At 41.1% G+C, this 27,562-nt stretch overlaps 1 protein-coding gene across 1 annotated transcript in view; it reads right to left on the bottom strand.

The window, feature by feature from the left end:
• Positions 1-27,562, bottom strand: part of MST1R (macrophage stimulating 1 receptor) — a 100,655-nt gene that overhangs the window by 24,902 nt on the left and 48,191 nt on the right. Inside the window, exons 2-10 of the mRNA XM_063426567.1 lie at positions 19,081-20,020; positions 18,039-18,390; positions 14,720-14,908; positions 5,373-5,495; positions 5,108-5,278; positions 1,464-1,642; positions 1,108-1,246; positions 586-725; positions 280-450 (exon numbers count right to left, since the gene is read on the bottom strand). Of these exons, the coding sequence (XP_063282637.1) occupies positions 280-450; positions 586-725; positions 1,108-1,246; positions 1,464-1,642; positions 5,108-5,278; positions 5,373-5,495; positions 14,720-14,908; positions 18,039-18,390; positions 19,081-19,949 (2,333 nt within the window). The 5' untranslated portion in view covers positions 19,950-20,020. The remainder of the gene's footprint in view (positions 1-279; positions 451-585; positions 726-1,107; positions 1,247-1,463; positions 1,643-5,107; positions 5,279-5,372; positions 5,496-14,719; positions 14,909-18,038; positions 18,391-19,080; positions 20,021-27,562) is intronic.

The raw sequence follows: 27,562 nt of genomic DNA, 5'->3' as shown, positions 1-27,562 counted from the left end.
AAACCAGCTCACATGTATCACATAAACAAGACCTAGTCAGTGCAACATGTGAGTTGTTCTGTCCCACAGTCTTTTGTACGTGTAGTTCATATTGATGCTGGTTGTGTAGAAAATATTTTATTATATAAATTCCAATAAAATATACATACAATGTAAGTGTTCTAGGCTCTGAGCACCTTGTGACCCTTCTGATGGAGCACTTACCTGCAGGGTAATTTACATAGTATGTTATACAATTTGTTTTAGGATTAGACAGTTTGTGTTGATTATATGTCTTACCGAGCCAAACTACAGTTTGGGGTGATCCGTTGCACATATGGATTAGGTTTATAATGGAATGGTTCTGATGAGTCAATCTCATCGTTGTCCAACAAAACAGCGATATTTGCAGGCCCAACAGTATCAGCTTGTGGAGTCACGCAGCATAAACTTTCGAAAGGGCAAGAAGATCTGTACAAGGAACAAGTTGATTCAGAAATTTACAAATGTTAACCTAATTTTCCTTGCAAGGTGCCTCCAGTCTTCCAAGCAGACTGCTGGTACCACATTAAATGTGCATATTAAGCCATTAAAATGATATCTCACCCATCAATCATCGTACACTCTGTTTGGCCAATTAACACCCTTTGGGATTCTCCAGCTGTCAAATTTATTCCTTTCAGGATAAGACTGGAGCCTCCAACCAGTGGTCCATACGATGGGGAAACAGATGTAATAACTGGTTTCTGATGACAGACGGAAATACAAGTGTGGGTGTGCAGGAGGGGAGCATACTGGCTAGTATTTTAATAATTGTACAATAATCTGTCTGATTACTACTGTGTTTTCCAACTGTATAAATCTTTACGTCTTTCAATAGCATTTGTTAACCTTCTCATTATATTTCCAGGATTAAAGATCATTTAATAAATGCCATCACTCAAGTTTTGGCATCACCTTCCTTACCATATCTCGTGCCATCCAGTTAATGCCCTATATCTGCCCACAGCTCTTATCATTACACACTCTCAGTGCCATTACTGCCCTGTATCCTGCACTAATAACATTGACTCGTTGTATCCCACCACCCAAGATGTTTTTTTCGATCCCCAACTTGTGACTCCTTACCACAAAAGTGAAGCCGCTGACTGACACACTACCGCGTATGTAGTAGGAGTTTTGTGGCACCTTTTCAGAAATCGTTAGAAGGATCTCTGCAGCAGACAAGGCATCTGGAGGTCCCTGCGACTGCAATGTACAAACCAGCCTGCAAAAAAGTAGGTGACACTCACTTAGCCCCGCTGTGTACCTTTACGATAGCCATTACCAATAATTTACTAATCAGCTATTCTGTTACTTGTACTACCTTTCAATCAATGGATTGTATCCTGCCATGCTGTACAACACGGACTATCTCTGCACACTCACAAAATGATCTACCACATTACTTCACACACTTGTGTCATTACAATACAATTCTTCACCTTTTGTTGTTGCACTTTTCTGGGACAACAAGACATTGTCGAGGACCCATGGTCACTCTGTGGGTGTTGTTGCTAATTGGGGCGTTAGCAGGGCCCTGGTACACGCTATGAGCCTGAAAATCTCTTCCACATATGGTAATGTCGGTATTACCACGCAAGGGTGCACTTTTTGGAAAAAACTGCACACACAAAAAAAAAAAAAAGACAAGCATAATTAAAATTAAATATACATGACCGGGACATACATGACATTGGATTAGAGGTGTAGTTAAAGTTGTAACCAGTTGTGTAGGCATATTGCAGAACCTTCTAGGTAACCTCATGACCTAAACGATTTATATTATTTCGAACAAGAGCAGATCATTTTATCTTAACAAAAATATTGCTCATAATACTAGTTTTATGGCTGTGGAGGTGCTGGGCCCTTACCACTGTGAAATGTGAGTTCAATGTCAGTCAAGTGTCTATAGAACTGTAAAAAGGGGGGATAGCGGAGAATAATGGAACTATAAAGAAACAAGTTTACCAATCAATATAAAGCTATTCTAAAAGTTGGTTATATAAAAATATATATAGGTTACAAGGCTTTGACTTGTCAGCGATTTACAGGCAGAGAAATACTCAATTAACTGGGGAGATAATTTCCTATATTTAATAGCAGAATCAAAATGGCTTGCTTGTTAAAACAACACGTAGGAAGATTAACGTGTTTAATGTTCTTTTGCACGGTTTTATAACCACTATATATTCACTATTTACACTAGAAGTCTGTTATCTGTATATCAAACTAAATGTTTGCTCTCTTTTGGGTTTTTAAGTTTCATAACCAACGTTTTAAATAAATTCATGTGGAGTTGTTTATATTTTCTCTTTTGGTGGTATTACGTTTGTAATCTCACAATAAAGATGAAGTGCTTTATTAATATGTTCTACACAACTCCATACCTTAACCAAGACATCAGGCTAGAATAGTATAGGTGTAAATCAGCAATAATACAGGAATTCCTCATAGTTACAAACATCATAAGGTTTACTCTATAGACAGTGAATTTTAGTGAAATAAAAACCCAATAGTAAATGTTAGTCTAAAATATTTAAGCTGTGACTATAGCGGAGTAAGATAATTTTTCCAGATCAGCTACTTTGACCTACATTTTGCAATTTGATTTTACATTCACTACAACTGACTATTTAGTGAAAAAAAGTCACAAAATGGTTGGTAGTTGGATAATCAGTGGCTACATTGTGCCTGAAATGTGACACTTGTAAAGCAGTATCACATAAAGCAGTTTGAATCGGTTTGTAGCTTAGACGTCATGGGAAACTATTATCAGAATGCATCTTTGTTTCTTTAAAGGCATTTACAGACTACGGTATTTGTTTAAACAAGCCTTAGAAAAGAGGCGAACTTTAACATTAACTGTCATAGAAAGAATTCTCTTTAAATACGGCATAAAATGCACCAATACTGCTTTTAAGATAATATGTCAGGAATCTTCACTTTCCCTTTAAGTACAAGTCTGGGAGTGTTTATATAACCAGACTTTTCACAGACACACACTGGGACATTTAGAAAAATGTCACTAAGAACACTGTGGGTTGTAGAAATAGAGCTTTCACAATGGGAAAAACAGGTGTGTTTCTGCTAACCCTACTGGTTTACATGGGGATTGTTTTAAAAAAACTCCAGTGAATAGGACTGCACTCCCAAAGGGATAAAACTCCTAAAAGCAAACAATCAAAAATAAAGTTGTGGTGTAACAGGTCTAGTAAGAAGCCTAGCAATAGGGCTGGGGTTAGCCCCAACCTCTAGTAACAGGATTCAGGAAAATCAAAGAAGGTCATGTGACAAACGCCGCTTTCCACAGACGTTTGCCACGGACTCCTGGAGGAGTGTGGAAGCTGGCCTCCTGCCCACCGACTATGGGCCAGGTCAGCAACTGTAAAGACCCATATTTTATTCCCCCTGGTTTGGCACTTTCGATTCGTGTGCATAGAACTGAACACTAGCTCCCTAGAAGCCATTCGCATGGACCAAAATCGCGAATAGACTTCAGGGGGAATTAGCTGCGAATGCGCTGGAACTATTTTCGGCATGAAGACTTTGCGGTTCCCGGTCGATCCCCAGTGGCACTTAGCCGCGATTCTATGGATCTATTTTGGGCATAGGACCATGTGTGCGGTTGGTCAAATTATGACTTTCAGGAAAATCCTGAGCCCCTGAACTGATCTGGGTGATATTTGGATAGGTTGGTAACCCAGATCGGAGCTATCAGGGGATGTAACTTTCAGGGTGTTTTATGTATTTTTAAGATGCTTTGGGGGTGTTTGGGAAATGTGCGTTTTCTGTGCCAGGAGATAATGGAGTTAGTTCAGATCCTGACTCAATTATCTCCCAGGCACAGGGGAGGGATTACCTTGTTTTGTATGGGAGTGTCCTGGAATTGAGAGCCAATGTAATCGTGTGTATGTTTTTACTGTAGACTACTCTCAGGTCAAGGGGGAATGCCCCTTGCATGGGGTCCTGCATATAGGGCCAATTGTAGCTGCCAATAAACGTATTCCAGCTTGTACTCCCAGAACTATGTGTCGTCTGGTTCCTGGGAGGTGAAAGGGCTTATCACTCTTCCAGTGTGAAGGATTCAACTGGGAAAGTTCTTGTAAGGACTTGAGCTCCCAGGACTGAGTGTCGTCCAGTTTTATGGCTGTGGAGGTGCTGGGCCCTTCCCACTGTGAAATGTGAGTTCAATGTCAGTCAAGTGTCTATAGAAATGTAAAAAGGGGATATAGCCGAGTAGGGAGCATTCGGCACCAGGAGAGAGGGGTTCCAGGACCCCAGTCAAGCCACGGCGACTGAGGGCTAGAGTGCTGAGGATTGTCCCCTGTTCCAGCTAGGAAGCGGTCCTTGGCAGAGGTACCCAGCCAGGGGTACAAGGAGCTACATTACAGTCAAGGTACTCAGCTTGTGAATTTAGCTGCTTGTTAATGAAGCATCACACAGGACAACATTTAGTCACCATCTATGACTTGATAAAGGTCACAGCGGGTAGGAAGAGATCCACAGGTTCAAAGGCACAGATATTACAGAGACTTGTGGGGAGTAAATAGCATGCAATATTGGGGATGGGAAAAGACAACCAACATTGCTGAAGGGACGAAGCAGAGACGGGTGAGGAAATGACCAGGGAAATAAAGAAAAGACCTTGAGAAATGAGGGAATTTGTCATGGGAGAAAGACAGAAAACCATGGGGAGGTAGATAATGGTGAATATAGATACTGAGGTGGAAAAGACAACAGGGGAAAGAATGGTGAAGAGCCAAAACAGATGGGGTAATTTATAATTGTAATCAGCACTTTAAAAAATAAAAATGTATACAATAAATAAATAGAAAAAGATCAGTTTGGAATTATTAAAAACTACTAAGTTTGCTTAAAACTTGCAATTCAGTTTCTCAAAACAATTCATGGTTATTTCTTCACAAAGCAATGTATGGGAACATTTGTGTTACATGATCATGATCTAAGGTGGACTTAGATGAGATGACGTGAAAGGCTCATTGACCTATGGCGCCTGGAAAACCCTTTCCACTTGTGAACTACTGTATAGGACACATTTGTATCATATTATGAACAGTGTATTTACCTCCGTGATAGTAGGAGCACAAGTTTGCTGGTTCCACACCCCTTGACATTCTTCTTTTCTGGAGCAGCCATTTTCACACCAGCCACAGTCCATGTAGCGGGAAGCACGCAGACAGCGGCTGCAGATTAGAAGATGGCGACACCCAGGACCAGTGACTTTGACCTGTGTTGCCTACAAAGAAGACCAGACATAGGTATTTGGGAATCAGTTCTAAATTCCTCACTCCCACATCTGCAACAATTAATAACAATGGCTTTCTACTCACTTTATTCCCAGTGACAAAAATCAAGTTGTCCCCAATGAGAGTGACCTCACGTGACACAGGATGACTGTCACTTAGGGAAAAATTGGACAGTGTAAGTGGCTCAGTGTTGCGCAGCAGGATAACCTGGGGGGGGGGGGGGGGGTGGGGGATAAAAAAAACAAAACATACACTTATTAAACATTACTTTGATAAAATTGTCTTGTAATATTTTGACAGTGAAACGGTCTTGACTGTTGAGCTGACAATCTTATATAAAATTAGAAAAGTCTATATGATGCCCCACATTAGTATGAGGGATGTATAATATTCCCCTTAAGTTCTCACCAGCCATGCTGACAGTGGGGACATGTCTACTGCACAGTGAACAGCCACCCAAGTCTTAAGATAGGGGAGACTTGCTCTGATTGGTTGGCTTATAAACCAACCAATGCCTTTGACCAAGCTTTACAAAGCATGGGAAAGCCTTTATAAAGATATTCCAGGAGGGAGGGGCCAAATGGCAAATGACTTAGGTAGACTAGAAAAATGGTCAGAATTTTGGCAGCTGACATTTAATGTGGATAAGTGCAAGATAATGCATCTTGGACGTAAAAACCCAAGGCAGAGTACAGAATATTTGATAGAGTCCTAACCTCAACATCTGAGGAAAGGGATTTAGGGGCGATTATTTCTGATGACTTAAAGGTAGGCAGACAATGTAATAGAGCAGCAGGAAATGCTAGCAGAATGCTTGGTTATATAGGGAGAGGTATTAGTAGTAGAAAGAGAGAAGTGCTCATGCCATTGTACAGAACACTGGTGAGACCTCACTTGGAGTATTGTACGCAGTACTGGAGACCATATCTTCAGAAGGATATTAATACCTTAGAGAGAGTTCAGAGAAGAGCTACTAAACTGGTTCATGGATTGCGGGATACAATTTACCAGGAAAGGTTAAAGGATCTTAACATGTATAGCTTGGAGGAAAGACGAGACAGAAGGGATATAACAGAACCATTGAAAGGGGATTAAAGTAAAAGAGGAGACTATATTTCAAAGAAGAAAAACTACCACAACAAGAGGACAATCTTAAATTAGAGGGGCAAAGGTTTAAAAATAATTTCAGGAAGTATTACTTTACTAAGAGGGTAGTGGATGCAGCTGAAGTGGTAGACGTTAACACAGTGAAAGTTTAAGCATGTGGAATAGGCATAAGACTATCCTAGCTATAAGAGAAGACCAGGGACTAATGAATGTATTTAGAAAATTATGCAGTTTCTATAAAGTCCTAGTAGGGTTCAGTTGGATTTATTATTGTGCAACTTTTTTTTTTTAGTTGTGCCTTATGCAATGTTTGTTTTTATACATTTTTAAAAGTAGCATCAGTTATTATGCACTTTTATTTGGCCTTTTGTGGGCTGAAGAAAAGAAGACTTAAGAAATGAGAAAACAACAAAGGTAAATATGATTTTTCCCCAGGTCTTAGATTTATTGGGCCCCTTCACTATTATATTTTAAGAACCCTAGTTACGCCAAGGTGGGCGGAGACAACTTGCCCACACTATTTGGCGTGGACAATGGTATACCAACCCCCACCTTTTGTAATTAATACAGACTCCCTTTTAAAGCCTATAGATTAAGGGTTGAAATATCATGTCCACCACCGCCATTGTCAGTAACACCCCCCTAACCCAAGTCTATGGCAGCCTATGGGTTAGGGCAATGGGGGACAGTTTAGTGCCCCCCTGATTAATAAAAACCCTCACCCACTGCTCATGGGTGGGGGCTGGCAAATATTTGAGCACATTCTCATTATTATATTTGAAGCCCCGACCTGATTACAATGGGTGAGACCGGTGCTAGCCCAACCCCATATTTTATTAGAGACTGGGTAGCACTAGCTGTCCAATCACTAGTTTTTGATTACCTTCCTACCTGTGGTATGGCGGGTGGGGGCATATGAGATCTCAATATGCAAATATGGACGTCATATTGATCCCATTACCCTTTCTATTCCTGCCTAGCAGTTTTTTTTGTTTTTTTTTAAACTATTCTCTCGCTGGCTGCTAATGTAGAATTCAAAAGGCTATTTATTGGCAATTCAGGCCCCCCAAAAAGCTATTGAATCCACTCAATATTTTAATTGTAAAGTATATGCATCAGTTTTTATATTCAGACCCATAATTACCAGATTCCAATAAGCCTTTAATGGCAACTATTTAATCAAGCCAAGCAGAAAATTGCTTACTGGGAGCCAACAAACTCTCAAAAAATATATGATTGGTTCTAATTAAACCATGGCCAACATCAGAAAAAATAACATGTCACAACAGTTCTCATTAAAAGAGAAGAAGCTGAAGGCTATCGGTATGACCAATCAAGCTTGAACAGTACATTACCCATATCCATACAACTTTATTTCTCCCCAAAAAGCATGTACAATATAAACTTCATCAAAGAGCATTTTTATACACGTCCCCACTGAACTAAGCTATAGATAAACTTTACATCTTCCATCAAACATTCTTGGGATGGAATGGAGGAGGAAGAACATTAAATGAGCAATGTACCTTAGTATACAAAAAGTTACCCTTGAGGCTATGGGGCAGTTAAATTCACTATTAGGCCTTGTAAGAGTATTGATAACAAAATCACATTCAGGGACCTAGAATGTACTGATGGCCTAATCCTTTTCCTGAAAGGACCTTCAGGGCTCCTATATTATGTTGATAACATGGCTGTTGCAGCCCCTAGAAATTCTTGAAAAAGTAACCCTCAGGGCTCCCGGACATTCTTCATCACACGACCCTAGGGGCTAGTAAAGATTGTTAGTAACATGAGCCTATCTCCTGATAGATCTTGATAATGTGACCATTGTGCTTACTGTGACCCTGCCTTGATTTGACAAAAGGTACAGATATCTAAAGTCTACAGTTTAATTTCTCATAATGTAAGAATCAGCACGGCTATTTACTTAAATGAATACTGTGCTCACTATAACAACTTCATCTTACTAAATCTGCTTTAGAAGCCCCCCACCCCCTCCCCCCTTGTAAGTGCCCCAAAAACAATTCATTTTAATAGTTAGAAGGCTTGGAAATGCATCTTCAAGCGCACCTCCAAATCCTCTGGATAGGAAAACTGGGATTGTTACGTATTCCGTCATACCAAGACATCACATGCACATGTACACTGCATTCAATGATTCTCTATGACAAGAGAATTATTGGTGCATAGCGGTTCCCAGTGCTCCTCCATGAGGTGCATTGGATTGGACCGTCATCTTGGAGGTGTCATGTGAGGAGAAGCAGGCAACAGCGCCAAGGGAGACTCTGTGATGGAGAAAAGGCAAGCAAAATATTTTTTTTACAGTGTACACAAGGTACACAGCCAGGGTTGGACTCGGAAGGCATAGCAGCCCGGGAAAAAAAATGTATGCCAGCCCCATAAGTCACTGTGCCACAGTAGTATGTGTGTGTGTGTGTATATATATATATATATATATATATATATATATATATACATACATATATATATATATATATATATATATATATATATATATATATATATATATATATATATATATATATATATATATATATATATATATATATATATATACACACACACACACACACAACCGTGGCACAATGACTTATAGGACTGGCATACATGTTTTTATATATTTTTTTTTCTTTTTTTATGAATTAGAATTACTCACTCAATCTGGGGTAGCAAAACGTAGCCATATCTTAAATTTTAGAAAGGGATATTTAACAATTCTCACAAAAGGATATATAAATATATACTTTTATTATTGGTATGGTCACTGACACACACAAGCTCACTGATCCACACATACATGCTCACTGACCCACACATACATGCTCACTACAGACATGCTCACAGACCCACACATACATGCTTACTACAGACATGCTCACAGACCCACACATACATGCTTACTACAGACATGCTCACTGACCCACACATACATGCTTACTACAGACATGCTCACTGACCCACACATACATGCTAATTACAGACATGCTCACTGACCCACACATACATGATAACTACAGACATGCTCACTGACACATACGTGCTCACTACAGATGTGCTCACTGACAAACACTCACTGCAGACGTGCTCACTGACACGCACTCACTGACACACACGTACATGCTCACCACAAACGTGCTCACTGACACACACGCTCACTGCAGGCATGCTCACTAAAACACACATGCTCACAATAGCAGGCACACGTACACACACACACACACACACAAGAGATCACTCTCACTCATTAGCTGCAGTGTAATTGAAGCCTACCTAGCACTGCAAGCTGCTGCGGTAGTCCTGGGAGGTGAGGACTCCATTCCCTGGCCGCTTCCTGCCCTGAGGTCAACAGCTTGCAGCCGGGTGTGGAGCTCGCGAGCTTGTGGCCCGGGGGGCAGAGCTTTAGCGACAGAAAGCTCTCTCCCTGCAGTGCCCCCTCCAGCCGCCACAACCTCAATGCGGCCGCACCGGCACAAAGCTCATAATTCCCTTGGACTCGCACAGTCTGAGGTAAAAAAAACTTACCAAATGGTATTAGTTATAGGTAATAGGGCTCTCCAGTCTCTCCCCGGCCCCAAGTGCTGCGGCCCACCGGGAAATTTCCAGTTATCCCAGTGGGCCAGTCCGGCCCTGTACACAGCTCATTGAAGTGGGCTGGGTACAGTGTACCTTTTGCACTTAGTGCTGCAGTTCCAGAGAAAGGAACTAGAGGGCTTCCTGGATCAAGACGGACCTTTGGTGAGGACATCAGGCGTCAGATTTTATCCATAGCAGTGATGCAATGCTTTCCTTTGGGAGGTCTAGTGCACACGCAGCATTTGCCGCGCCTGCTCATTGCAGGCCGTCGGAGGGGGCGGAGCATCGACCCAATGCAGATGGACATCGGCACTGGATTAAGGTAAGTAAATAAAGACTTTTTAACCCTATATTCACCCAGGTGGGGTGGCGCAAGGAAGGGGGGAGGCAGAGGGAGCTATAGTGACAGGAATACAGTTTTGTATAGCGAGTATAGCATTAGAAAAACATTTGTATTCCAAACGCTATAATGTCCATATAAGTGTAAGATCCTAGGTACGTCTAGTTGGCAAAATTCTCCAAGTAACCTTTTTTCTTTAATTTAAAAGGGCACTATAGTCATCAAAACTACTTCAGCTTAATGAAGCAGTTTTAGTGTATAGATCAAGCCTCTAAAGTCTCACTTCTCAATTCTCTGCCATTTAGGAGTTAAATCACTTTTGTATCGGTTTATGCAGCCCTACCCACACCTCCCCTGGCTGTTACGGACAGCCTGCATGAAAAAAAAAAAGAGTTTTATTTTCGATCAGATGTAACTTTAAAATGTTTTATCTCCTGCTCTGTAAATTGAACTTTACCTACAGAAAGGGGGGCTTTGCAGGGTCTAGCAAGCTAGTAACAGAGCAGGAGATAATAAATTATAAATTAAACAGGATTTGCAATAAAGGAAGTGTAAAAATTAGATTTCTCATTACAGGAAGTGTTCAGGAAGGCTGTGCAAGTCACATGCAGGGAGGTGTGACTAAGGCTGTATAAACAGTGATTTAACTCCACAAATGACAGCATTGAGCAGTGAGACTACAAGGAGCATGATCTATATTCCAAACTGTTCAATAAGCTATAGTTGTCTTTGAGACTATAGTGTCCCTTTAACTATTTGGCCTAATTCTTTTTTTTTTTTTTTTAAGTTACAGGGTTATTCACTAAAGTGAAATTCAAGGTAAATTCAAAGTGAATTTCAAATTTAACCTCCCTGGCGGTATGATTATGTCAGGAATTTTGTACCAAAAGCGGTACCATTTTTTTGCATGGAAATTTGGTGTTATGTCTTGTAGGCCAGTAATTACTTTCTTAAACCTGACCAAAAGTACTCTCAGATGTGATAAAGTTCGAAACATAAAATCATGAATTATAATCTAATAAATAATATACCGGTTCCCATTTTCTGTTCCTGGAAAACTTGCTATGCAGAGTAGCTGATTGCTGCTCGTTGTAGCGATTTGTCTCTGTGACAATCTTTTCAATGACGTCATCTGTGAGAAATAATTTTAGGTATGCCAAAGGATCATTGTGCTCAACGTCTACCTTCATCCCAGGTGATCCAGTAAACGGAAATCTTGGCGGCGGTACCTCATCCATACCGCAATCAATAAGGCACCAAGTGCGCACATCACTGAGCTCGGGTGCAGAATCGTCGCTGTCGCCACTTCTCTGGTCACTGTCAGAGTCGGATGACGAATCTTGCCACGAATCGCTATCGCAGTCGCTCAATTCTGCGAGGGGCTCTGTGTCGCTGCCGCTGTCACTCATCTGATCCAAACCCGCTTTGGAGATGCTAAAGTGACGCTTTGATGCCATGGTAAAAAATTTATTTTATGGGCAGAAATTACAGCAAAAAGGGCAGGCAGGGCAGTGTAGGATGATCAAATTTCAAAGCTGAGGTGATACTGTGTCAAATCTGAGGTGATACAATGTAATCTGACAGGATTTCACTGTATCACCTAACTTTATGTGTGTGTGTCACTTTTATGCTTGAAACATTTGAATTACCCGCCCAGTTCCGCCCCCATGAGCCTCTGCGGCTCACAGAGACGGAACCAGGAAGTCAGATGGAGGCATCCGCCGGCGCTCTCACCGGCAATCACAGCGCGGGGACATCGCTGGATCGCAAGGAGAAGGTAAGGAGACTCCGCTGCCAGCTCTGTTATCTACCCCGAGCGTGACTCGGGGTTACCGCTTCTGGCAGCGAAAATTAACCCCGAGTCACGCTCGGGAATACCGCTAGCCTGGTTAAGGTCAAAAAAGTGAATCTGTAAAAATCATTTAAGTCAGCTATGCTTTCAGTTCGACTACTCTGGTCTTAAATTTGGGATTCTGTTTGAATCACTTTGAATTGTCACTTTAGTGAGTAACCTTCTTAGTTTGTATTCAAGACAATTCAGAATTTAGTGAATACTAAAACTACACAAGTATGGGCTCTATTAATATAACACTCCTTTAACCATGTAGAGTACAGGTGATCCCCACCCCTATAAAAGAAAACAAAGCTTCCTTTTTTTTTTTTTTTGACATTCTGTGTTTTTATTTAGGTTTTAACGAGAGTAAAACACACAATACATAGTACCATACAATGAAGCTGTAACAATTTTTACGGAATAAACAGAAGGGGGTAGTACATGTGCGGAAGTGAAGAAGTGCGTGCTTAGGAATCTCCTTTATGTTGTGAAAGCTGGAGTCCTAGCTAAGTATAATAGCCTCGTCGTATTGGGGGGAAACTCAATTTTGACTCCATGGATATGGCGGGATGCACAGGTCAGGGATCAACTCAGGAAGTCATGCTAAGGCCGCAGTAAGTGCCGGTCTGGCCCTAGGAGCCTGCAGTCGAGTCTCGTCTCCGGTTGGGCGCCAGCGGTGTCTCCAGCAACCAGTTGCGGGTGCGTACATAGGGGATGTGTAGCGCTCGTAGTGTGGGGGCCACATCATCAGGCCATCGGATGTGTAGCCAGGTATTGCCATGTCGTATTTGCAGACTGAATGGGAAACCCCAGCGGTAGGGCACATTTTTCTCCCGCAGGATAGCCGTTATGGGTCTTAGTGCTCTCCTTGCGTCCAGAGTCAGGCTAGAGAGGTCTTGGAACAGCGCCACATGCGCGCCCTGGAACAAGATACTATCTGTGCCCCTGGTGGCCGCCATTAATGCATCCTTCAGGCTATAGGCGTGCAGGCAGCATAATACATCTCTAGGCTTCCCATCTTGTCTCGGGGGTCCCAGGGCTCTGTGAATCTGATCGAATTGGATAACTTCAGGGCAGTTGCGGCCCAGGATTTGCTTGAAAAGGGCCTGTACCGTTTCTGACAGCGGGGTTGAGTCCGGCTCCGGTAGGCCGCGGATACGTATGTTCTGGCGGCGGCTGCGGTTCTCCAAGTCTTCTACCTGCCGCCTCAGTGTTAATAGGAGGTTCCCCTGTCTGGTGGTGGCAACCTCAGCAGCCCTGTGTTGAGACCGGCTCGCCTCCGCCTCTGTCTCCAGGGCCTCCACTCTCACCTCCACTGCGGTCAGCTCTGTGCGCATGGCGGCAATCTCCTCTCGCATAGCTTCTCGGAACTCCCTCAGCATTCCTGTAGAGTCCGCCTTCGTGAGCATGCTGGCCGAGATCTGGGTAAGTTCTTGCCGGATTAGTGTCAGTGCATCAGTCTGGTCTCCGTCCTCGAGTCTGGTCTCCGTCCTCGGAGGAGACTCCCGCGCTTTCTGCTTCAGGAGAAGCCGGCGCCATCTTTGCTGCAGGCTCAGCGGAGCGGGAGTCCTACGGAGTGGACACAAAATCGTCCAAGGTACCTTTGCCGATCCGCGGGGAACCGGCGTGGGGGGTTCCCAGGAGCAGGTGCTTCTTCGTTCGAACCATTTGAGGGCTCTTTTGCAGGCTTTGGTAGCAAATAGTGTAGGCCGAGGGCACGGAGCTCTGTGTCTACACGTCTGCTCTCATGCACAGTCCAGCCACGCCCCGCAACAAAGCTTACTTTTTATTTATTTTTTACCAAGTGGCTACTAGTCCCGTCTCTCTGCTCCTCCCTCCCTCTGCTGCTGCTTGCAGACGGTTAATGGCGGCAGTCTCACCTTCCTGTTCGAACAAAACTGTGAGCACAGCCATTGCCACAAATGTGTCAATCAAATGTGGCAATCACCCAATAGCATGATTCTCACAGGGAAGCATAAGACCAATACTTCCCTATGAAAGCTCCCATTTCCATTTAAACAATCATCCAAGTGGAATGGATCAGGAAGCACTATTAGCCGTCAGCTTTACTTTTCCCAAATCAATTCATAAAAGTGCTGATTTCTCTTAAAATAAGCACTTTTATGAACGAGAACAAAGGGGGAAGCCTGCTCAAGTGCTTCAGTGGTCTGTAGTGTCTATTTAAAGGGAATATCACAAAATAACCCAAGTTGTTACATCTGTGCGAATATTAAAATATGTAAATTGTTCAATCAACAATAAAGTAAATATATACTTATGGTTGTAGTAAGTGTTTTTTTTTTTTATCGTTGATGGTAGAATTTACATATACAAACAATTCACTCCAACTTGTTTTTGTATGTATTGCATTGCTGGAAATGTTATGGGATCAACCAACCAAATCAGCTTTAATTTAGATATATTATGTAATATTTTATGCAGATGTAGTCATTACAATTTTATATTTTTCCCCACATACAACTGTTTCTTAGAGTGCCAGGACATTACACACAAAATGATTGTGTTTCTATGCATTCATTTCTATAATCTCACCTGTGTCACTCTTCCATCAGATGACCCTAGGTGCCCGATAGTAAGATTTTCGTGCTTTGTGACATACACAGATGTAATAAGGACCCCACTCAGCTTCCCATAAAATAAATCAATACGTTTTAAGGATGGAGATAACAGTGTGGGGACATGCCAACACTTCAAATCTGGAACTGGGTCAGATAAGTTTACCTGTAGGGTAGAGGCAAAATATTAATTCAAAGACAAGTTAAAAATCATTGGTCAAAACAACAGAATATAACTGGCCCTAAAAAGCACATACTGCAGGACATACTTGATAACGAGAGAAATCTCAATGTATCTTTCCTGGTAAAAAATATTTCATAAATGAAATAAAAGTGGTCAGTTCTTGAATTTCATGTGTTCAGAGCAAGAATGGTTTGAGCAACATGACAAAGAGTTCGGGGTTGCAATTTCCCCAGATCTAGATCCTGGAACAACAAACCTAATCCATGGAGGCCCCACCTCGCAGTTTGCAGGATTTAACGGATCTGCTGCTAATTTCTTGGTGCCAAGTATCACAGAACACGTTCAGAGGCCACGTGGAGTTCATGCCTCAACGCATCAGAGCTGTTTTGGCAGAACAAGGGGACCTATACATGATCAGGAAAGTGGGTTTAATGTTGTAGCTGATCAGTATAAATAGATAAACTATCTTTTTAAGGGAAGCATATAAGCAACGCACTGAAAATTGTTTGCAAAGTGTCATATTTCTGCAACATTAAATTGTTGAATTGATATTTAGTGCTATATAATGAATGTTAGTAGGCTTCATACAAACCAAAGCAATTCTAAACAGGACAACACTGATTTAACAGGGAACTTTGGATATGGTTGATATTTTAGAATTGTCAAATAAGTAAATAAAAAGGAATTAGGAAAACCTGCCTTAAGGGCAGGACTGGTTGAACCACCTCATAAACTCTAGAAATAATTGCATCATCCTGTCCTAAAGGCAGGCCTGATTAAACAATCCTCCTAAACAATAACCCACACACTGATAAGTCCACCCTGCCTTCAAGACACAATCTAAACACCAAAAGCACTATATGTATTTGAAGTGACATGGTACTAATAGGCTGTGTGGGGGATCCATTGGTTCTAAATCATACTGCTTGTGTATTTTCACCAATATCAGGGATCCCAGGGCACCTGTGGGCTGGCACCCACTTACCATATTGCTAATTCAGAAATTCTACTTCTAGATTAGCAATAACACTCAGGTCTGTATTTGGACAGTAGACATGCTTGTAAAAGTTGTTACCCATAACCAATGTACAGTTTAGCAGTCCGCTAGCACCATAATTATTGGACGTCAGTTAAGAGCCTGCAGCCACAATGAGCATTACTGAATGCAAGGGGGGGAGGGGGTTACTAAAGCAGGGGTAGGCACTCCAGCTGTTGTGGACTACATCTCCCACAATGCCCCTAAAGCTATAATGCTGGCAAAGCATCATGGGAGGTGTGGTCCAAAACGTCTGGAGTGCCAAAGGTTGCCTTTTCCTCCACTAAAGTAATAATTTAAAGTGAATTTCAAATTTAAAGGACCACTATAGTGGCAGGAAAACAAACTCATTTTCCTGGCACTAGTGCCCTGAGGGTGCCCCCACCCTCAGGATCCCACTGCCGCTGAACTGAGGGGGGAGGAAGGGGGTTAATCCCTTACCTTTTTGCTGGGACTCTCCTCCCTCTTCTGAGGTCATCGGCTGAATGCGCATGCGCGGCAAGACCCGCGCGCGCATTCAGCCAGCCCATAGGAAAGCATTCTCAATGCTTTCCTATGGACGCTGGCGTCTTCTCACTGTGAAAATCACAGTGAGAAGCGCCTCTAGCGGCTGTCAATGAGACAGCCACTAGAGGCTGGATTAACCCATATGTAAACATAGCAGTTTATCTGAAACTGCTATGTTTACAGCAGAAAGTGTTAATCCTAGCTGGACCTGGCACCCAGACCACTTCATTAAGCTGAAGTGATCTGGGTGCCTATAGTGGTCCTTTAAGGCCAAAGTAGCTTAAATGTACTGGAGACTTTTTCCCGGTTCAGCTATTTTAACCTCAAATTTTAAATCTCACTTTAATGGATAACCCTGTGGAAGTTTGTAAGACTTGACTGGGCTTCTCACTTATAATTCAATACTATAATTACCTCCATAAATTCCTTTTAGCCATGACATTTGTCTTTTTCTTAAAACCAGTTTTATAATTTTCATAGTGCTGTCCAATAAAAACTTATATTCAGTATGAGTCAAAAGTCAAGAACTACCCAAATACGTAACATTGTTATTCATTAAAAAGATAATTCAATATTAATTTAAAGTTAATTGAAAATTTGAGGCCATAGTAATTAGACTGGAAGCATAGCGGACTAACTGAATTTTTCCACTTTGGCCTTTTCTACCTTCAATTTTAAATTCACTTTGAGTTCTAACTTTATTGAATAATCCATTTTCATTTTAGATTTATTCCATAATTTTGATATTATTTATAAAGCGCCAACAAGTTACGTAGCGCTGTACAATGGGTGGACTAACAGACACGTATTTGTAACCAGACGAATTGGACACACAAGAACCTAGGGGGATTGAGGGCCCAGCTCAATGAGCTTACATGCTAGCGTGAGTGGGCTTTAGTGACACAAAAGGTACGGGTAGGGTAGAAAAGTAGGTTGATAGGATAGTATTCACTGAGAGCTTAATGCTTTGTTTTGATGACAGTTGCAGGAGCAGAATCAGGGTGCAGGGAGGGAAAGTTGTTCACAGTTTAACTGATATGCTTTCCTAAAGAATTAAGTTTTCCTAGATGTTTTGAAGGAGTGGAGACTGGATGAAAGTCTAACAGAGAGGGGAATGGCGTTCCATAGGAACGGTGCAACCCTGGTGAAGTCTTTAAGGTAAGCATCAGAGGTAGGAGTATAAACAGAGGTTAGACGTAGGTCTCTGGCAGAGTGTAGGGAACTAGACGGGACATTTGTGTATTACTGCGGATAAGTATGTTGGAGCAGCATTGTGTAGAGATTTGTAAGCAAGTATCAGGATCTTAAATTGAGTCCTATATCTTACGGGAAGGGACTGGCAAAGGGGTGAGGCATAGGAGGTGCAGGTGGACAGGAGGATAAGCCTTGTCACTGCATTCATTATAGACTGTAATGGGGCAAGTTGGGAACATGTAAGACCACTGAGAAGCGGATTAACAAACTAGTTGGTGACTTGCTCTTAGCGTCTGACTCACACTATATATATATATATTATGGTTTATCTGACCCTTCCCCATTATCTGTGTTCCTTCTCTTGTTTACACTTACATTTTGCGGACAGTACATATCAGGTTGGTAGAACTGTAGATCTCTCTTGAGGCCATCAGGCTTTGATTTAAATTCGCAGCATTTTTTCATTCCATCATCAATAGAAGAGTCAATGTACTGGAGAGCGAAAGCACAGAGTGCAGATTTTTTACTTGGTTTTTCACTCTGTGGTTCACTTTGTGCAAAGGCGGCAAAGAGGACAGGGTCATCACTTTTTACTCCGAGTTGTGGAGCTAGTGTGTCTCCAACCGTGACCAAATGAGCAGCCTGTACAACATTAAAGACTTCAGGCTCTGATCTTCTCCGTCTGCGCTTCTGCTCATGTCGACATTCTAGAACCAGCTCTCGGTAACTATCAACGGAGATAGGTGAAGCACGGGAAGTGGGGGTATGGGGAGAGAAAGAAGCATAATTTAGTAATTAAATTATTTTTGCTGAAAGGGAAAAAAATATATATATTTCCTGTTAGACAATTCTCTAAATTACATGCCAGCTTCATCTATGATTATGGGATCTGTAGTGCAAAGAACTGGAGACCAACATTAGGAATCCAAGATCTAGGTTTTTTGGGTTCCTCACTAATTTCTCCCTAACAGCCTCCAACACTCGCTCACAATGAAACAGTCAAACAAGTAGTTGGAAGTCACGGGACATTTATAAACCTTGTACGAGTGGTTTTCAATTTATTTTCTTTATTCCTGCAACTGAATCCAACATTGCTCTTAATTTCTGTGAATTTGGGTTTCTGAGAAATGTAAAGTTGGACACTTCCTGCCAGCTCGTCTCTCATTTCTTTTTAGGAAGGGGGAGACAAAGGGGTGGATCTAATGTGCAGGAAGTGCATTTGATGGAAAATCAAATAAGGAATCAATATGGAATGAATATGTCTAATGCAAGATAACCTTGCTGTGGAATCAGAACACACCTAACCCTCGAGTTCACGGTCTTAAGCCTCGTATTGACAGGCAACTCCTTCCTTTTCGTAAATACTATAATTATCCCCCAACCCCACCACCAGCTTAATCCTTTATGTTCCCCGTACCTTTTCATCTCCTCCTCCTCTGCACTGAGGCGCACCACTCTAGTGTGATAAACTGAGGATCCAAGACTCTCGGGTTGCACTGTGAGAAAATATACAAACCCACCATTCTCGAACGTGTATACATAATGGATGGGATAAGAGTTTCTCAATTGTGGTTCCACAGTCAGTTTATGGATGTTGCCTGCAAAACCATCTTCTGAAGAGAGAAGCCTTCGTATAGACACAGAGTCAGGACTATAACTCTCAGCAATGGTGGAATTTATAGAGGAAGCAAGATAAAAATAAACATCTGCTCTTCGTGCTACCACCGTGAGCAGTGTCCCCATGGGGCTGGCAATACAGTCCCGACATGAAGCTGGAGAGTTGTCTTGGCTCCTAAAGAGACATTGATGTCTGAAGATCTTAGAACCTGAAAACTCATGCATAAAACAGAGTCCATGTAAAGAAGACCCACAGCTATACAAATAATCGTATATTGGGTCCATTACTAGGATTTTGCTTTCAGTGTCCTCAGGCTGAAGAGGAAGATCATCACCCATATTGCACTGTGAGCATATCTCACATTCAGGACTGTTTGTGGGTCCAGTGATGATGGTCTGTAGAAGTTGAAAGTCCAAGCCATTGAGAACATATAAGCGATTGGTGGTGGTCAGGAAAAGCAATGGCTCATTGTCATCTTTTGCAACAATTCTCTGGATAGAACTAGGGGCTGTGAAGTTGGGGAGCAAATACTCCACGTCAGGGTCCAGAGTCCAACCACGGGCAAATTCAGGGCATTGTAAGGGAGGTTCCAGACTGCCCGATAAAATAAGGAGGGACAAAAAGAAACCCGAGAAGGTGAGCATTACTGGGAAGAATCCAGAACACATGTGGATAATGTATTGAACTTCACCTCAGTGAGGAACAGATGGTCAAGCAGAGAATATCCATAATAATGTACCTAAAAGAAACACAATGAGAAGTAGTCAGAGACTATTCATGGATGATGGAGCCATAATAAGGCACAATTTACCAGACAAGCCTAGAATGGGACAACCTAATCCACCAAATTCTCTTGTATACAATACTTGCAATTTCTTTTCAAATATTTTTTATTGAATTTTTTTATAATTACATAACACTGTTGTAAACAATTAGTAGATCACAATATATCTATAAAGAATTTATATCAAATACAATGTTAATATGATAAAAGGAAAGTATCAATTAAGCAATATTGACAGTATAAAACAACAACAACAACAAAAAGAAAATAGAGGTAAATAAAACAATTGACCTTAATATTAATAACTGAAATAATCATGTATAATATATTATTGAGAAAGAGAAATGTTTTCAATTATCTATGCCAAGAAAATAAATCCACCTCCTCTGTATTATTCGTTGAATATGAATCCCACGTGTCATTCAGATGGTAATGTACCCTTTTTCCAATATCTGGGTATCAAGGACGTAGCAGCAATTAAAATATGAGATAACAATTTTTTTACCTTGTTTAAGAAATTTGAAAGCAATTTGAATAAGCCCAATTTTGGTGACAATTTTGTGATTGTGGGGACAATGATTTGTATTAACGAGAGGATAAAATCCCAGAACAATTTTAATTTAATACAAGTCCACCAAATATGATACATATTACCAATTTCCCCACATTGTCTCCAGCATAAGTCTGATGTAGATGGGAACATTTTTTAAGCCTGATAGGTACCAAGTACCATCTATATACAATTGTAACTTTTAATCTTTGCACAGAGAGAGTGTGTTGCATTAAGGAGAAGTTGCTATCTTTATACGGTTATAAATTCTATGTGACATTTTTTTTGTAATTTTTATTTTTGTTGTGCAGGTGAGTACAAGGCAATGTCAAACACCACAACAGCGTACATTTATACATAAACGTAGGTATATAGGTGGCATGGAAATGTGAAAATTTTTATTTTATGTTAACTAATTTACTAGTCTGCGGTGTCTCAGATTGAGTAGCTTGGTTGCGAGGACTAGTGAGAGATGCATGTGGTATACTAGTGATAGGATTTAAGTTAGTCAAGTATGTAACATGTATGAGCTAATACTAGTAACCTGGAAGTAGCTTGCATAACTGTTTTATCGTGTGTAAGAGCTGGACACTTGTGTTTGGGTGCAGGACAGATGCTAGGCCTGTTGAGCTTTGTGAATATGAATATATGTGTAATAACAGAACAAGATAACCTGAAAGTAGCACTAAGATTATAGCATTACAAGGGCAGAATATGCTTGAGAGAGAGGTACAGTGAAGATTGTGTATAGACATCTGCAATAATAGGACTAAGTTAGGGCTAATAATGATATATGATATGGTGCTTGCTAGATATGTGACTAGCTCAGGTGCAGGCATAAGTTGGTTGCACACAGTGTGTTGAGCATAGTGTGCAGCGTCCATGGCAAGTGACACGTGGTCCAAGCTTTGTGGTTAGTGTTAGGTTTAGCCAATCCCCTTCAGTAGTAGAGTCAGTGCCCGGAGCATGTTTGTCATCCTGAAGAAGGCTCCAGATGTGAGCCGAAACGTTGATGTTTGTTTTATTATTTTTTTATATGAATTAAAAGTTACATTTTACTATACCTCAAAGACCCTGGAGTGCTTTCCGTTTACTGGGATTTCTACTAATTTTGCTGGATCAGCACCGGGCAATATCGTGATTATCACCAGGAGTGCAAGCATATTGGATTTTGTATATCTATCTAATTTTTTTTATATACACACACACACACACACACATATATATATATATATATATATATATATATATATATACACACACACACACACACACACACACACACACACACATATATATATATACACATATATGTTTTTATTTATTTTTTAAGAAACGGCAGCACTCACGGTCTTCACTTAAAATCTTCTTTTATTTGCAAGATTAAAACATGGATCAACGTTTCAGTCCCTAAGTGTGACTTTCTTCAGGATCAATATGATATATTGATCCTGAAGAAAGTCACACTTAGGGACTGAAACGTTGATCCATGCACCCAGCAAGTATATACCACTGGAGCCCGTGTGCAAGGATTTTCCATTATATATATATATATATATATATATATATATATATATATATATATATATATATATATATATATATATATATAAAGAAAAAAGGAGAAAGTTCTTGCACTCACGCTGTAATATGCCTCGAGAACCGGGTGCTTTGCCAGGGCTTGAATATCCAGAAAATCCAACAAGGTAGCAGCACTCACGGAGTAATTTTAAAATCCAATCTTTATTTCGAACAAATTAAAATGAGGTCGACGTTTCAGTCCTACAAACAGGACTTTCCTCAGGACCAAACACATTAATACATGCATACAAATCGATTTATATACAAGATACATAGCATAAACGAGCTTACCCTCAGGTGAAGTGCATTTCCTGATCGGCGTCCTATGCCGCCCTGTGCGCATGTGCAAACCAGGCTCCGCCCCTGTGACGTGATGACGTCATCACGCCCGTTTCCATGACGACCGGAAGCTTAACGCGGTCACCATGGGAACGGAACTGCAACTGCCGAAGTCACTGAAAATCACCCTGGCCGTGAGGGGAACTATTGAAAAAAGATTTGTTGATAAAGTGCATTGAGTGTGTGATTGACTAATAGAAGTCTAAGTTTAATAAGGCAACTGCTGTTGCTAATGATAGTGCTATCTATATAAAGTGCTAATAGCTGGAATACATTAAAGTGCAAGTGCATATATAATTGACACTGTGGGTATAGCAAACTGTGCAAACAGTGATATGTACAAAAAGTGCTCAAAAAATATATATGTATAAAGTGCTAAAAGAATATTTTCTAAAGGGTTCATCAACATCACATGCCATATATCTCATGATTACTTAAAAGAATTTTCTTAAAAAGATTTTTTTAAAAAGTAGTTTAGTCATTTTTAACAGTAATAACCTGGTGCATGTATATCTCTCTCCACCATAACATACACACAATACAAATCCAGAGAATCTATCATGGACTATACTGTGTAATTATGGACATCTTTTAGTACTACATAGGGGAAATTTAACAAGCTACACTGTAGTATATTCATTAGAATTTTGCTTTTTCTAGTTTATATGTCATAGTTCCTCCTATGGTGTATGTTATGTAATATACTGTGCACTCTACTGTAAAACTCCACCTAAAAAATTTTTTTCAAAAAAAATTATTATTATTAGGGTAAAACTACTGCATAATCATAGTAAAAACATTACAAGCTGGAGACAAGGTTCATAGGAATGAAAGGTACGATATGGTTTCATTAAGTCCCTTTGGAGACACCGAGAGGCTATGAGGTCGGTTTTAACGCATTCTTTATTGTACAAAGGTCCTCCTATAGAATTCGTTTTGGAAGTATTGACACTGGCATTGGAACAAAATTACTTCCGCTTCGAGGAAGAGTGGTTCTTGCAAACATTGGGCACTTCTATGGGGGCGGCTATGGCCCCCCATGTACGCCAATGCGTACATGTACGTTTATGAACAAGAAAATATTTTATCAACATATGCCCATTTGATCAAAGGATACTATCGCTTTATTGACGATTTGTTAATAGTATGGAATGGCACACTCATTGAAGCACACCAAATGGTTGAGCAGCTGAATTTATTACCATCACCAATTAGACTAACGGCCAACATTAGTCCGACCAAGGTACAATTCTTGGATGTTGAATTGACTGTTGGCGAACACAACATCGAATACAGTCTGTACACCAAAGATACGGACCGAAACACCCTTCTTCATGCACAAAGTGCACACCCGGAACCATTGAAACGATCGTTACCTAAGGCACAGTACCTTAGGGTTATGAGGAACAACTCTGATGAGATAAGAAAAGAAACACAGATAAGGGAGATGACTGACAAATTCCTGCAGCGTGGATATTATGGACACAGTTTGAATAAGGCCCTAGAAGGTGCCAGAGCACCACGAGCCCATAAGGAGACAAATCCACCTCAGCAGTTAGTCCTTCCGATGACTTATCATACATTAAGTCCTCAGATTTCAGCTGTCGTTCGAAAAAATTGGAGAATTGTGGCGACTGATGATACGCTCCCCAAGGTGTTTCGTGAAAGGCCCCTCATCTGCCACAAGAGGAATAAGAATTTAAAGGACATTTTGGTGCATACAGACCCATACAAAAGTTACTCCAAAGAAATTGACACCCAGAAACGGGGGTCAGTACGTTGCTTAGGGTGTGTAACATGCGGACATATGACGCCTTCCAAGATGTTTAACCACCCACACACAACGAAGAAGTATACCATACAGCATACCATTACTTGTAGAACGACGCATGTGATTTATAAACTCACATGCCCCTGTGGACTGGCATATGTGGGTAAGACTGAGACCGCCCTGTGTGAGAGGATAAGAGGCCACCGTTCCAGTATCAGGTTGGCCTACAGGGACGGCCAGTCAGACAAGCCGGTGGCTAAGCACTTTTTACAGTTTAATCACCCACTAGCTTCATTGAAATTTTTGGGCATAGACCACGTACCCGTATCACGCAGGGCTGGTGATCGTGGGAAGGCGTTGTTGAATCGGGAAACATTTTGGATCTCGGAGTTGGATACGGTGTCTCCAAAGGGACTTAATGAAACCATATCGTACCTTTCATTCCTATGAACCTTGTCTCCAGCTTGTAATGTTTTTACTATGATTATGCAGTAGTTTTACCCTAATAATAATAATTTTTTTTGAAAAAAAATTTTTAGGTGGAGTTTTACAGTAGAGTGCACAGTATATTACATAACATACACCATAGGAGGAACTATGACATATAAACTAGAAAAAGCAAAATTCTAATGAATATACTACAGTGTAGCTTGTTAAATTTCCCCTATGTAGTACTAAAAGATGTCCATAATTACACAGTATAGTCCATGATAGATTCTCTGGATTTGTACTGTGTGTATGTTATGGTGGAGAGAGATATACATGCACCAGGTTATTACTGTTAAAAATGACTAAACTACTTTTTTAAAAAATCTTTTTAAGAAAATTCTTTTAAGTAATCATGAGATATATGGCATGTGATGTTGATGAACCCTTTAGAAAATATTATTTTAGCACTTTATACATATATATTTTTTGAGCACTTTTTGTACATATCACTGTTTGCACAGTTTGCTATACTTGCTATACCCACAGTGTCAATTATATATGCACTTGCACTTTAATGTATTCCAGCTATTAGCACTTTATATAGATAGCACTATCATTAGCAACAGCAGTTGCCTTATTAAACTTAGACTTCTATTAGTCAATCACACACTCAATGCACTTTATCAACAAATCTTTTTTCAATAGTTCCCCTCACGGCCAGGGTGATTTTCAGTGACTTCGGCAGTTGCAGTTCCGTTCCCATGGTGACCGCGTTAAGCGTCCGGTCGTCATGGAAACGGGCGTGATGACGCACACACCCTACATAGCACAATGACTTATGGGGCTGGCATAGGATTTTTTTCCAGGGCTGCTTCGTATCACCAGTCCGGCCATGGTTCCACGGGGATTTGCCCATCGGGTGGTCCCTAATGCAGAGGGATCCATTCAGCGCTGCGGCAGATTAATTGCACGACTGGGTCACCGTAGTATGGGGTGCTGGGAGGAAGTGAAGGACAGTCATTTCCTTCCAGCTTCATATAGAAAACGCCACGCTGGAGGGAGAGAGGCAGCAGCCAGAAGTGAGCAGCTTCCCCCACACACACCAGCCCCAACCAGCAATTTACCCTCCTGCAGACAACAGGTATTCTAACAGGAGGGTGACTGCAAATATAAAAAAAAAAATGTCATGTGTGTGTATTTCACAGTGTGTGTGCGCATCTGTGTGAAATCTTTGTGTCACTGTATGTATCTGAGTGCGTGTATCTGTGTGTCAGTGTGTGTACCTGAGTGTGTATGTGTCACCGTGTTTACCCGTCTCAGTGTGCATCTGAGTGTCACTGTGTGTATCTTTCAGTGTGTGTGTGTGTGTCACTGTGTGTATATCGGTGTGTGTGTGTCACTGTGTGTATATATGTGTGTATATCTGTGTGCCACTATGTGCCAGTGTGTATCTGTGTGTCAGATTCATACACACTAAACATGTAGAAGGTGGAAGCTTGACAAAGGCCCTAAGGGGTTGAAACGCATGCGCATTAGGTCTCCCCCGCCGGCGGATGTTGGCTGGGGAGGAGTGTGTGGGGAGCCTGACATCGGCGCTGGATCCAGGTAAGTGTCTGAAGGGGTTTAAACCCCTCCAGCGTCGTGGGATGGGGGCACTGCAGAATCCTCTAGTGCCAGGAAAACAGGTTTGTTTTCCTGTCACTGGAGAATCCCTTTAATGGTGGTCAGCATAAAATGGCCATTGTGGGTAGAGGGAGTCCCAGTGAAATGTGTCCTCACAAGGCGGCAAATTAAGGGACTCTGGGGAAAAAAAAAATATCACAGCAGGATTTGAGAATGTTTGATCAATAAGCCTTATAAAGAAGAGGTCCTAACTTATCCTGCACACATACACGCTGCAAAGACACCCATCACTCTCAGACATCAAGCTCTCTCAAGAATTCTCCCTAAGAAGAGAAGCGGACCGTCAGAAAATGCTTTTATTATAAAACAAGTTATCTTTGTTATCAAATGTGATATGGGCCTATTGCCAGAAAGGAAGATGCCATTGCATTTTTCTACTTTGGTTGATAAATTAACCCCCCACCTCATTTACATTTAGCTCAGAAGTAATTTCTGTCTCCACTAATTAACTAGGGTGTCGTCTCTGTTCATGGACAAAAGACAGTCACAGGTAGCACATATTGTCAAAGGTGCGGTTTTTTTTCTGGCAGATTCTCGTCACCATTTCATAGATCTGATGCAGCTATAAAAATTTTAGTTTAAAAAAAAAAAAAATGCTTAATAAAACTCATTCCTGGTATTTTTTTTTGGATTCTCCCATGTAATTTGTCACCGCTTGTTTTTCTGGATTTCATTCCTGAATTTTGCAATATTTCCTTTTTCTTGCTTGTTTCCTTCTGTTGAACTGAGTTATTTACCAACGAGGAGAGTTTGATCGTGTCCCAACAACTGTATGTCTACAGAATGGGAATCCGTACCACCTGGTTATATGTGGACTATGCTTAATATAAGATCTAATACATTCTCTGCCTATGGGTGGTAGGGGCGGCAGTCCTAACACCAGTCGTGACATAGGGGTGACAGGAGACCACAAGTAATGAGGAAGGCAGGTTTGCCTAATCCTGCTCTACAATCATATAATGTCAAATATATTTATTGTTTATACGGCTAATGGCGCAGTTTACTAAAAGGAATGGTTTTCAAAATACTCCTACATGTTTGAGCAATACCAGAAAGTTTTTCAATGTCTCTGAAGAGTTTATGCCTCGATGATCCTTCATTCTTATCCTACACTCCTGCTTAGATCTCGCCCTACTCTTACAAA

Source organism: Pelobates fuscus, chromosome 7 (genome assembly GCF_036172605.1).
Source record: "Pelobates fuscus isolate aPelFus1 chromosome 7, aPelFus1.pri, whole genome shotgun sequence".
Taxonomy (NCBI): domain Eukaryota; kingdom Metazoa; phylum Chordata; class Amphibia; order Anura; family Pelobatidae; genus Pelobates; species Pelobates fuscus.
The sequence above is the reverse complement of the archived record's forward strand: the minus strand, read 5'-3'. Positions and strand labels throughout refer to the sequence as shown.